Source organism: Camelus dromedarius, chromosome 8 (genome assembly GCF_036321535.1).
Source record: "Camelus dromedarius isolate mCamDro1 chromosome 8, mCamDro1.pat, whole genome shotgun sequence".
NCBI classification, from domain to species: domain Eukaryota; kingdom Metazoa; phylum Chordata; class Mammalia; order Artiodactyla; family Camelidae; genus Camelus; species Camelus dromedarius.
The window spans coordinates 6,897,763-6,911,389 of record NC_087443.1 but is presented as its reverse complement, the minus strand read 5'-3'; the positions used below and the strand labels follow the sequence as shown (position 1 = coordinate 6,911,389).

The following is a 13,627-nucleotide window of genomic DNA, read 5'->3' as shown; positions in this document are numbered from 1 at the left end:
CTGCAGGACCCTGAACGGATACCCTGAGATATGTTTGAATATCCACCTTGGCTAGAAACACAGCCACTGACGGGCATGTCTCATCCAACAACACAACCCATGTGAGACGGGCAATTTCCTTCCTTCTCCAGCTCCACCACCTCAGGTAGGACCCAGCATGTGGGGTCCTCCCCACTTCTGTCCTGCACAACCCAGTGAGTGTGTCCTTTCCTCACAATTTTCTAAGCCCCACCCAGCCCCTGGCAATGTCCCTGGGTGGCTATTTCTAAACAGCATAAAATACACAGTTGATTCTCTTTCGTGGCAGGAATGCTCTATAAAGTCACAGGGATCCCTCAACGAGAAAATACGGAACCACTGCTTGCAGGGGAAATACTGGGTTAGGTCCCAATATGTTCATCAACAGATCAATTACACAACTTTGTTTTACGTGTGTCTCAGTTTAAGGTTTATTTAATATTTACTTCTGTTTCATGAACATTGAACACACAGCAAACAGCACGACAACTCACACCTGAACGAAGCACACCTCACACACGGATTTTCTCCATCAGGCACATTTCTGCCCCCTGTGCTCAGCAGCGCCAGAAAGCACCGCAGCTCAGACCGTGGGGGCCAGTGTAAACCACCAAAAAAAAAAAAAAAAACCAAAATGTGAAAGGCATTTAAATAGTCCACAGAAAGGACACTAATTTACCATCTTGAGCAGAAACAAGACCTCAGCTGTGCCCGCACACATCAGGAGACTCAATTTTTCAGCCATGAATGACCAGGAAAGCCCTACATGCACTGACTTTGGACTTCAGTAAATGTTAGCACGTAGGCAAATTCCCAAATGTGGAATCTACAAACATGGAGGCTGCACTGTATTTTAAATGGAGCTAAAACTTAAATTCCTGAGATTTGCATTTTTATAAAAGAAGAGGGGGGAGGGGTTAAGGAATTAGACTGTAATATCCAGAAGGCTCCAAGTGTAACTGCCGTGGCCACAAGTCTGCTAGCTGCCCCTGATGCTCGAACAGTGTTGTTTATCGCCCTGCCTACATTCTGGACTCCTTGCCAAGACTGTTTAACCTGAAGATTCAAGAAACTATTGCAAATGGCAGTGAATCAGAACCTAAGAGTGGTCAAATATTATGTGCAACTTTTTTGTAAAGAAGTTTTAATTTATAATAAAGTTTAACAGTTTAGAGAACAGTTAATATTTGACCAGCTTTGTATTGTAATGCTATTTTGTTGTATTAAGATTGTTTATAAAAAATACTTTTAATAAGTGAACTTTAATAAATAAATAATTTTTTTTAATAAGTAAATAAGTGAAAGGCTCCAGGACACTAGAATCCCAGTCTTTCAAAGGATCTTTTTGAAGACCCTTAGCCCAACCCTCTCCTCAATCCTGAAGACCTCCCGGGGGCCCCTGCACAACCATGATGGGGAAAGCAATGCCTCCCAGGGCGACGCCTCACTGCGGGGAACTCCTGCAGGCCCGACCCCCCGGGCAGAGCCCCTCCTGTCCCTCCCGCCGCCCTAAATAAAGTCCCCCCTCCCCCACAGGGCACACATTCACATCACTGACCAGGGCATCACATGTCTCCCTGTCCAGGTGCTGGATCACCATAAACCAAGAGCCTCAAACTACAGGGAAACTGGGTCCGGGTCATCATTTAAGACACGGTATGAATTTAATCTGAATTCTGGGGAGAAGAGTGAATTTACTTCTTGACTCAGATTCTCTGAATCTGAGCCATTTCTCTTATGACAGTAATAGCAACATTCCAGGCTCCTGTTGGGCGCGAGAGCTGGTCTGATGCTCTGTGCCAAGATGGGCACGTTTCATCCTGACAGCAATCTGATGAGGTAGGGGCTGTGGTTGCCTCCACCTTCAACAAGAGCACCTTGAGGCACAGAACAACAAAACAAATGCCCTCAGGTCACACAACTAGGAAGGGAAAGCGCCAGGCCACCCCGCAGGCAGCCCCACCAGCCCGCCAGGAGGGCCAGCCCGTGGGTGACCCAGCAGCGACCACACCCTTCGTCCCCACAGAGTAGCTCTCCAGTGGGTTCTGTCTAACCAATTAGTTATCTTGAAGAGCTGCATTTGGGCCATACAGGAAAAAAAAAGAAAAGAAGAGCTATATCTAGGGTGGTTTTATTTCTTTTCAATGCTAAAAATCATGAAATTCAAAAAGTGAGTGGGGGTGGTTTCCTGAGGCCACAGCTCCCGGAATTCCAGGTCCCAGGGCCTCGGGTGTCGCAGTGGCTCAGAGACTGGCCTGGTGAGCCCGTGGCATAGCTGGGCCCCCAGAGAGCACATTTCTGCTCAGGGTTTCACAGATTCCAATTTATCACAGCTCCTCCGTTCTCAGGAGGGCGTGATCTATATCCAGGTAAGAGGAATTAAGAGGAAGAAAAAAAACTGTTGGTGCTACCAAAACCCAGGGGGCTGAATCTTGTGGTCTGACTGCCGGGGACTTGCTGGCAAGTGAGTTTCTGTTTGTTTGGTTATTTGGGAGGGAGGGGAGCTGGTCATTAGATCAGCTTTTGCTTGACTTGGGTTAAATCTTGGATTTTTGGAATGGAGAGATACAGATACATTGCTGAGTTGTTGTTTTTTTTTACGATCTCGGAAATGAAATGTTAGAAATTGTCATTTAATATATAAAACAGATAAACAACAAGGTCCCACTGTATGTCACAGGGAACTACATTCAGTATCTTGTCATAACCTATAATGGAAAAGAATACATACATACCTGTGTGTATATAAAACTGAATCACTGTGCTGTACACCAGAAACTAACACAACACTGTAAATCAACTACACTTCAATTGAAAAAAAGGTTTTAAATTGGCATTTACAGTCCCAAAAGCCTGATGGTACAAACCTCAATTTGGTGTCTTTATCCTCGAATGCGTGCTTCGCAGTCTCTCCTTATGCCTTAGACAGTCAATTCAAGAAACCTGTTAATTAGGTATCTGTGGCCCATCTTAACAAGATAAATTATTTCACTTAATGCAAAAACTGATCAGGCACCAGGCACGATGCCCAGCATCAGGCATCAAAAAAATGTCTAAGAGAAGTGACCGGTAGTTAAGGAGTTCACGGTCAGGTGCGGAACATGGGCCCAGAAACAAATGCTCATTAATGTGGTAACTGCTCTAACAGGGCATGTCCAAAGGGCTGTGGGGATGGAGCCGAAGGAAGGGTTCATCTGGTCTATGGAGGGTAGGAGAGGTCTCACAAGGAAGTGGCTTTGGAGTCACACCAAAAGGGATAAGGACAGCTTGGCAGGAGGAACAGGGCTGGAACGTCATTCTGGGCAGAGGCCGGAGGCACAGGACCAGGAAGCAGCCCCCATTGGCTGAGCCAGTGAGAGTCAGGCATTGGGGCAGCTGGAGCAGGCTGAGAAAAGTCTCAATTATCAGGATGAGGAATTTGGATACCACCTCAAGTGGAGCAAAAAGCCAGCAAAGGCTTTCAGCCAAGGAACGACACCATCCCACCAGTGCTCTGGAAGATGACCCCGCTGGCCACGCAGAGTGTGAATTGGGGGAGAGAGACACTGGAGGGAGGTAAACACATCGAGGACCTCTTGCAGAACCCAGCTGAAAGATAAGGAGGATTTGAGCCAGGCAGGGGCCATGGCTGTGACCACGAGAGGCAGGAGTGCTTGGAGACGGACCCAAGCTGGGAGTGAGGGAGAGGCAGGTGTTGAAGAAAGCTGCAATTTCTTTCTCTAAGGAATTATATGGGTTCTATTCATTCAAATCAACAATTGTATCTCAAAAGCCAGGCCCATTGGAGCAGGTTTGGTGGGGAAGACCATGGCTTCGGGTTTGGGTGCATCTAACTCAAGGATTCCACTCATCGCCAGGGAACAGAGACCTGTTGGCTGGAGCAGCTGAGCCATCTCCCTGGGTAATCAATCCCATGGCTGGGCTGGAACGGGGCCAGCGGGGTGAGGGGGTGGCCAGGATATCAGTCCACAGGTAAGGAATGGCGAGGAAGTGCGATCGATTGCTGGGAACGAACCTGAGTGTCACATTTTCCTACCAAATCCTGCTGAGAGGAGGCTCCATTTCCCTCTCTCAGGCACATATGCCATACACACACACACACACACACACACACACACACACACACACACACACACACACACACACACACACACACACGTGCACAGACCCCAGGAGGAAAGCAGTCTTTCAACAGGATGAGCCAGTAGGTTCCCACAGAGCATCTCTGCCCGGGTTTCTCTGCGAACTTTCTGGGGACAGAACAACTTGCCTACCCCTCCCAGGTGCCCCCACCCCTCAGATAACTGGGTGAACACTCATAACCCTAGGACTTAAATCTATATAGTTTATCCCAATTTCCAAAGCACTTGCATTCCCATTTGAGCCACAGAATAATCCTCTGTGGTGTTATCATCTCTAAGTAAAGAAAACTGAGGGGCTGAGAGGGGCAGTGACCACAAAGGAAGCCTCCGGACTCTCCATCAGTTCTCGCAGCCACAGGACGAGCTGAGGTGAGTGCGGTGAAGGCTAGTGAGGCTCAGGGTCACCCCTCCCCATCCAGGGCATCACCGTCTTTACCTCCCCATCCTTGTCCACACCCCAGCCAGCTTCATCGCCTGCTTCCTGGCCCCAGTCTCCCGTCTCAAAGCAGACCCAGGGTGAGCTAACCGTGCACTGCCCAGGCCAGACACTGCAAAGGAGCCCACAGCCCAACCGAGACCAAGTCCGCAGCACCGAGACCGGATCTGAGAATCTCAGGGGCAGAGAAGACAAAAACGGGAACAGATCTTGAGCTCACGCTGAGAGAGAAGAAACAGAAGGGCAGAACCTCTTTTGCCATCAGCCACCAAAGCAGCTGCGGCAGGTGCCGGCGGGGAGCCGGTCAACCCCAGGACCAACGATCTGGGCTCCGACCATAACGGGCCCCGAGGCTGGGGAGACACCCACCTCCAGCCGCCTCCGCTGGCCCTGCAGGCAGTGCAGCAGCGCGGGCTCCAGTTTGCTGAGCAGAGTGTCCCAACGGCGAGGGTCCCCCGGGCGGCAGCCGCCCGAGCACGCGGGATCCGGCGAGCAGGCGGAGGCAGCACCCCGGTCCAGCCACGGAAGCATCTCTCGCTGCAGCCCGCAGCTGCCCTCCGCGGTCTGCGCAGCATCTGCCAGGCCCCGAGGAGCCTTGAGAGTGAACGTGGGCGAGTGCAGCCGAGGGTGCTCGTGGGGCCCGTCCACGCTGGCGGCCTTGGCCTCCGCCTCCTCCGGGCTCTGACGAGGGCCCTCGGCCTCTCTGCACGGCGGGCAGCCCTCTGCTTCTCCGCGCTCCCCCGCAGAGCCCAGGGAGAGGCGAATGAAACTAAAGCTGGAGGTAAAGACGTCCTGAGAGCTGGTGGGGGCGGTGGGGGCCTTGGGGCCGCTTCTGAGGCTGCAGCTGGTGCCGCTCACCTCGTCCGGGGACAGGCAGCCTTTGGTCCGAGTGCCCCGTGCTCCTTCACCACGGGCTGCTTCCCGGCTAGGGCTCGGGGCCGCGCAGCTGTCCATGGATGGAAGCTCCCCCTGACGCCCGGCGTCCGCAGGGCCACACGACCTGGTTAGCCGGTTGGGTTGGGGGGTGCCAGCTCTGAGCTGAATCCCAAAGAGCCCTGGGGTCCCTCTCCCGGCCGTCAGAGCCAGGCCTCGGTGGCCCGCGGAGGTCAGAGCCGAGGCTGCGACGCTCTTGGGAACACGGCTCCTAGCAGAAGGACCGCGCCACCGGCCTCCAGGCTCAAGGCCACACAGTCCAGCCCTGGACTCAGAGTGCTGGGACTCCTCACCGTACGCCCCTCCCTGGGCCTGGCACGGAGTGCCCACCGCCGGGGAGAGGAACGCGGTCTGGGGCCCAGCTGTGCTCCTCAGGTAGCCCGGTCTCCGTGACAGCCGTCTCCTCCGATAAGATGCTGCAGGTGGTACACAGTCGTGGCTGCCTGGGAAGAAAGCGAAAACAGCACCGTAAACACGCAGGTCTCCCAGCTCAGCTGGGGAGCTGCGCTTGGAGGACGCCCGCGGTGCAGCGGTCAGCCTCCCGGAGCATCCTTCAGAGAGAGACGCAGGCTCCGTGGTCACGGGGCCAAGCTGGGGCGGGAACGCTGATGATCCTTGGGAAGCATCGGAAGGTGCAGAAACAGCACAGCTTCCCAGCTCCTCTGTTCAGCGGAACAGCTGGCACTGCAGGGAGTTATGCGGCCATGTCAGCCGGCATGTTGGAGACACAATCCCCCCAGCTCCGCTGGGCCTCCAGCATCCTGCCTGTTGGTCTTTGGGGCACATCAGTGCTTTCACCCTGGAGTGGCCCGGAAAGCAAACGACCTGAAGCCCCGTGCCAGCGCACTCCTCAAAATGAGATCCGGTCACCTGCTCTGGTTACTCTCTGAACACATGCATTTTTATGATCTGAGCTATCCGGTCCCTGCGTGCCTGTGGGCCCTGGAGACCTGGCTGTGACACAGTTTATGCCCAACAATTCATCTCACAGTGAATTACAGGAGGCCCTGCCTGCTCTGTTCTCTGACCCAGGGGCTGTGGTCCCCTCCCAGCTACGCCAGCGGAATAAAACCAGTGAAAAACGCTGAGACCTCTCAGAGGCACAATGGTGTGGCAGTTGAGAGTGGAGGCTCTAGCACCTCACTGCCTGGTTCTAACTTACCTGTGCCATTGCTGGCTGTGTGACTTTCTGCAAGTTATTTAACCTCTCTGTGCCTCAGTTTGCTTATCCATAAAGTGGAGATATTAACAGTACTGCTATCACAGGATGGTTGTGAGCATTAAATTAAATGAGTTACTACAGGGAGACAGGTCAGAACAGTGCCTGGCACTGATTGTAGGTGTACTGAAAGTGTTAGTTACTATTTTTACATTTTATAGCACTTGTTACTCACGATGGATCTCATCTACCTTAATTTCATTTGTTCCCCACCGAAGTCATGTGAATCAACCAAACCAGAATTGTAACTTTCCTTTTACCGTTAAGGAAACTGAGGCTCAGAGAAATTAAATTGAAATAACCCCAAGGGTCCAAGTGACCGGGGCCAAAGTCTTCCGATTCCAGCAGCCCACGTGCTGTTACACACACACACACACACACACACACACACACACACACACACACACACACAGAGAGAGAGAGAGAAAGAGAGAGAGAGAGAGAGAGAGAGAAATAACAAGTGTTGAGGAGGATGTTGAACAATTGAAGCCAGTGTACCAGTGTAAAATGGTAGAGTTGAAAAGAGTATAGGAGTTCCTCTACAAATTTAAAAGAGAATTACTACATGGTCCAGCAACTCCACTTCTTGGTATAGATCCAAAAGAACTGAAAGCAGGGTCTCAAAGAGATACCTGTACATCCATGTTGACAGCGGGGCATACGACTTTGATACAATGTTTCCGGTTAACCAAAGATTCTGTACCATAATGAAACCACACCTCCCTGTGGATTAACTTGTTTTCAAGGAATCAGAATCCAGTCATATACACTAAGCACAGACACTCTACCAAGCCCGAGTTCATCTTTCTTGGGTAGTTCAGAGAGCACCTGGGGATTCGGAAGTGCCTTCAGGTCAGTGCAATAAGCACCCTGTGAGTAAGGCAAGGGCGGAGGATAAATCAAGCATTATTCTGTTTCTATTTAATCGTGTGAATCCACTTCAATAAACCCAGTCCCTACTGAACACTAGATGCTGGGTGGGGATGCAGACAGGATCAAGGCATCACCCCCACCTCCAGCTCTCTTGCACCGAAGCGGGGTATGTAAGCCCTGCCCACAAACACAGTGGCAGGATGGAATGACTACTTCAGTCCCAGAGGAAGGAGAATTCAGTGTGAAGTTAAACAAGTGGGCTTACCTAGTTGGCTCAGTTAGTCCATCTGACAGTTCTTTGCCCTTCAGCAAAGCAGAGGACTCCATAGGCCCGCATTTATGTGTCACCCCAAAAATCCACCACCTGGGATTGAAGGTCCCTTCCGTGGGAGGCACGGCGGCTCTGATGAGCAACTTTGGCTCAAGAGCACCCCCGTCAGCCTGATCAGAGTTTCCCGGGTCTGAGACCTCCTTCCTTCCCCATCTCCTGGGCGGGCTCTCCTGCCTACCCCTGCCCCCCGCTCCTCTATCCTTCACTCGCATCTCCCTCAGTCTCTCACGTGTCTCGGTCCCTCTCTGCGTCTGCGTCTCGGAGGACCCCACACCCTGTCCTAGACAGAGCACAGCGAGCAGTCACAGTGGCCCTGCCCTCCTGGGGTTGGCGGTACAGCAGGGAGCACACGGATGAGCACGGATGGGCGGGTGACAGACAGATCCCGGTGCTGAGCCACGTGCGACAGAGACCCCAGCTTTGTCCAGAGGGGATCTTGGACTGGCATTTGGCTGAGATCCGACAGGTGAGTGGGAGCTACGGAGGTCACGGGGGAGGCTGCTGGGAAGAGCCTAAGAGATGAAGGAACAGGGCTGGAGGAGCGGGTGGGGGACGATGATGACAGGCAGGGGAGAGGATGGAGCCAGACTCTGCAGTGCAGATCGGCTGCATCAGGACCGGACCTCTGCCCTGAGAGCGATGGGAGGGCTTTGAAGGACATTAAGCAGGAGAGAGGCACCATCTGATCTGCTTTGTTTTAAGAGGTCCCTCTGTGGAGAACAAACCAGACTGGAGCAAGAAAGGGCACAGGGCAAGCAGTCAGGGGGCATCACACCGAGGACAACAGCTGGGAAGGAAGCCTGCAGCCCACGCGGCGATGTGGGTACTTCCCAGAGGGGAGGCGCCCAGGCAGGAGGGACTGCCCCCTGATACCTGCATGACTCTGTGCTCCACATCGGTCCCAGGTCTCTTCTGCGATGATGGGCAAGGAGCTCACTTTCTCTGAGCATTCTGGGTACACCTCCCACCCTCTACCACCCCCGCCACAAATATTTAGACACATAAATACTCTGGAGCCAAACCAGTGATAGTCTCAATCCTTCTACAAAGAACGGCTTCCAGGTACATCCTAACTAGTTATCCAGACGCCTACATTTTTTTAAATATTACTTAGGTCTGCAGCGTCTTTTTTTTCACTTTTCCTCCTCCACTATTTTCACTATTACACACACGTCCATATTAAGCACCCCCTTAACCAACACAAGCCAGTATCATCCTCAAGAGCCGAAGCCTAAATCGCGCCTAAAATTGCAAGTCCAACAGGAAGTACGCGCCATCTATGGGCAGGAAAGACCGAGGTGTGTGTGTGTCTGTGTGTGGGCACGTGCACTCGCACACTCATGGGTCCACATGTGCCCCAGTGTAATAAAAATACACATGTAATCTCCTGGGCATATATCCAAAGAGAACTCTAATTTGAAAAGACACCTGCACCCCAATGTTCACAGCAGCACTATTTATGACAGCCAAGATGTGGAAGCAACCTGAATGTCCACTGACAGATGACTATATAAAAAAGTTGTGATGTATTTATACAATGAGATGCCATGAAATAATGCTATTTGCAGGAACATGAATGGACCTAGACATGATCATACTAAATGAAGGAAGTCAGGCAGAGAAAGACAAGTATCACATGATACCACTTATATGTGGAATCTAAAAAAAAATGAGACAAATTAGCTTATTTACAAAAAAGAAACAGACTCGTAGACATAAAAAACAAATTTATGGTTACCAAAGGGAAAAGCAGGGATAGGGTGGGGGATAAATCAGGAGTTTGGGATTAACAGATACACACTACTAAATACAGAACAGATAAACAAGGTCCTACTGTAGAGCACAGGGAACTATGATCAATAGCTTGTAATAACCTATAACAGAAAATAGTCAGAAAAAATATATACAACTGAATCACTTTGCTGTACACCTGAAGGTAACACAACATTGTACATCAACTAGACTTCAATTTAAAACTTTTTAAAAAATTTTTAAAAAGTTGGTTACCACTGTGGGGGTCACAGAATTTAATATCTCTGGTTAACTCTGGAAAACGGCATAAAACAGAGGTTTGCAGGCTACAGTCCATGGCAAATCTGGCTTACCATCTGCTTTTGTAAATAAAGTTTTGTTGGAATACAGGGGAAAAAATACACTTGGAAGTGTGCATGTACATACACAAATGTTTATACGGAATGTAGATACACATACAGAGAGAGAGAGAATGTCACATGAGGGAAGCAGTCCTTCCATCTCCCTTTCAAATCGGCCTCCTGATTTGGCCAATAAAGTAAGCGGCACAGAATCTTGCACTGGGCTGGCCGACATTTCAAATTCTCACACTGACACTCTCCATCCTTTTGAAGGCAGACTGTTTTCCCAGACACAGAGATTCACCAGCTGCTCTTGGCAAGCAGAGCCTCTCTGCCCTGATCTAGCATCTCTGTCATCTTCAAAGCCACATGCACCACAGATACAGATGCCAACAGGTCTGCAGGGCTTGGCCCTCCTGGCCACCGGGGGTCCCGTGACAGCAAAGCTCTGTCTGTCCCATCAGCCTCCTGGTCACCAAACGCAGGAGTTTTGACTCCGTGCGGGGCTGCAGACATCACTTGTAACAGCCTCACCATGAAAGGGATGAATCCCACACTGAATTGTGATTTAACTGGCTACAGTGTCAGCTCCGAGTCAACGACACTGGGAAGACTTCTGCTGGAAACACAGGGCAGGGATATGTGCTAAAAAGTATGAAGAAAAGCAAAAAAAAAAAAAAAAAAGATAAATACAGTATACACCTGTCGGGGGAGAGGGAAAGGATACAGGAGGAATTTAAAGGGTAACATTCCACTGCTTAAGCTGGGTGGCGCTGACTGGGTTACTAGTCTCAAATGGTGTCTGCAAATCTAAGAATTATATACTAGACACACAATAATAATTTTTATAACTGTGAGATATTCTATCACAGTTTTTCCCTGAATCAAGGAGCTCAGAGTCCCTTGGAGAAGACATCAATGTCCACAAGCAGGTGCAAACCAGCCTGGGAGCAACTCCTCATGGGAGGCAGGGAAAAGGCCTCACGGAGGAGGTGCCCCTGGGGAGGGAACTGAACTGAAAGAATGAGGCTACAGCAGCCAAAAGGGAGGGTGAGGCCACGGCTTATGGAGGGGACAACAATGTGAAGACATTCAGAAGGGCTGTGCGCAGTCTTGGGGGGCTTCCAGGTGGAGGCGGCATGAGGCAGGGCTGGAGAGAAGAGGGCTGGTTTGGAAGCACACTGTGTGCAAGCAGAAAAGCCAGGAAAGTCAACGATGCCACTCAAGGAGAAACTCTGGAAGAAGGGGAGGGCTTGGGAAAGAAGGAACCAGAAGGGACCCAAGGAAGCCATACGCGCTTCCAGGAGGCGTCAGCTGAGGGACGTCCGTCATGCCACATGCAGCCCGGGTGTCCAGCCCTGCTCCGCTGAGTGTGTGCGCACTGCCCCGCCGTCCTCGGCTTCATCCCTGCAGCTAAAACACTGAGCTTTTGGCTCACATGAGAGTCATTTTCAAAAGTCATCTTTTACAAATTCCAAAGTCCAGGCCTCACCCTAGACCGAAGAAATCACACTGTTGGGGACTGGGAGCCAGGCCTGGGTGCCTCTTGATGCTCCCCAAGGGGCTCCAGTGGGCAGCCAGGGCCGGGAGCCTCTGCTTTAGGGGCCAGTCCTCCGTGACATCCTAGTACACTTGAACTCAAATGCGTTACAAACTTAACACTCACAGCACAGCAGATGGTGCTTCCTGGCAGAACCTTCCTCTCCCCCAGCCTCTTTTGTTTCTTGAACTGTGGCTGTAGCTGCCAACTGCTACATGTGGACAAATTGTGGTCTGTATTTAAAATCCGTCCCCATACATCTGTTCTGAATCTCCTCCCCCCACACAGGGTTACTTGCAAGCAGGCAGTGGAAGTCCCGGGCCCCACGACATGACATCCCATGAAGGGCGGGGAGGCAGGCAGCTGGTGGGCCCTGTCTCACTTCCCCAATCTGCAGTGAGGAGAACGGGACCCCAGAGCAGTTCAACATTCAGCCCACTTTGTGTTTAAGGATCAAAGCCCACAAGTGCAACATACAGTGTGGAATCCTGGATTGGATCTGGGAACAAAGAAAGGATAATGGTGAAAAACTGGTAACAGGGAAGAACAAATCTGACTCCATATTAGATCTGTTCCTTTGGCTGTCACCCTGTGCTCTGTCTCCTGTGCTCAGTCCTGCTGGTTCTGTACCTTTTGTAAAAGAATGTTGCCTAGAGCCTGAAATAGGCAGGGTAGCCCACTCCTAAGGCTCTGACCTTTAAGGGTGCAATACTTTCCCATTCATATAGAGATAGAAGTTGCACCTTGTGGCCTCTCTTGCTCCCTCTGTCTACCGGAGTGTGTATCTACTTTTCCTTTAACCTGAGCACCCAACCCCCAAACCTCATGGCCTTACTCGCGCCTTCTGAAACAGCCTACACTGAATGTAGTAGGTATCTCTCAAAACAAATCTATCTTTAATCAAAAAAAAAAAAAAAGGTGCAGAACAGAGGGTAACATTTGTCTTGTTGGAGGTTTACAGGGACACCATGACCTGACCTATGTGGACAGCTGCAAGAACAAAGGATTCCAACACCCAGAAGTTTGCAAGAACAAACCACAGCCCCTCCACTTTTTAGTATAAAAGGAGCCTGAATGCTGACTTGGGTGAGATGTTTCTCCAGGACATGAGTCTGCCATCTTCTTGATTTCAAATAAAGTTATTCCTTGCCCCAACACCTAGTCTCCTGATTTATTGGCCTGTCACGCAGCGAGCAGAACGAGTTTGGACTCGGTAACAGATACTGGTGGAACACTGGTGAGATCCGAATAAAATCAGTAGTTTAGTTCATTGTACCAATGTTAACTTTTGAGTTTTCATGACCAGACCATGATTATACATATATAAAGCTGTTAGCACAGGGGAAGCCAGATGAAGGGAACTCTGTATTATCTTTGCAACTTTTATATAAATTTACAAATATTCCAAAATAAAACATTGATTTAAAAGGCATGTATATACACATATACACATGATTTATGGACCTGTGTTTTGCAGTAGGAAAGGGTACCAGTTCTGGAGACAGATGACCTGAGTTTAAAATGGAGCTCTGCTGTTTCTGAGTGAGGGCTGTTGGATTACTTTCCTCCACTGGTTGCACTGTCTGGTTTGTAACATGGGACTTTGCCTCACAGGACTTCTGGGAGAGCAGAGAAGATTATGAATTTCACTGCTCTATACCATGCCTGGTGTTCAAAAACTATTTTTATTTTCAGTCCAGAACAGAGCATAGCCAAGAATGTCATCCAGAAGCAAAGGCACTTAACACGGCCACCTGGAGGTAGGGTTCATGGCAAAGATAAACCAGAGCAGCCTCGCTCCTGACTGTACGCTGTTTTCTGGACTGGAGGGGCTCCTGGGGGCCAACAGGGACACACACACACAGTCCAGCATGGTGTCCCTGGACAGTCAACCTGAGACAGGCTGGGACCTGGAACCTGGGACCCTGTGCTACAGGGCTCACACCTGGACATCTCCTCTCCTCGAGCAACAGAACACAAAGAAATGATAAGGGATTTAAAAATAACTGCATACGTGTGCAGTTGGGGCAAATTATGAACAA

The 13,627-nt window shown here is 50.4% G+C and overlaps 1 protein-coding gene across 3 annotated transcripts in view; it reads right to left on the bottom strand.

Moving 5' to 3' along the window:
- Positions 1 to 13,627, bottom strand: part of TSNAX (translin associated factor X) — a 394,977-nt gene that overhangs the window by 269,720 nt on the left and 111,630 nt on the right. For all 3 annotated transcript variants that reach the window (XR_010381833.1, XM_064487870.1, XM_064487871.1), the window contains one exon: positions 4,966 to 5,972. Coding sequence is in view for 2 of the 3 variants with exons in the window: in XM_064487870.1 (XP_064343940.1) it covers positions 4,966 to 5,972 (1,007 nt within the window). In the remaining variant the exon portion in view is untranslated. The remainder of the gene's footprint in view (positions 1 to 4,965; positions 5,973 to 13,627) is intronic.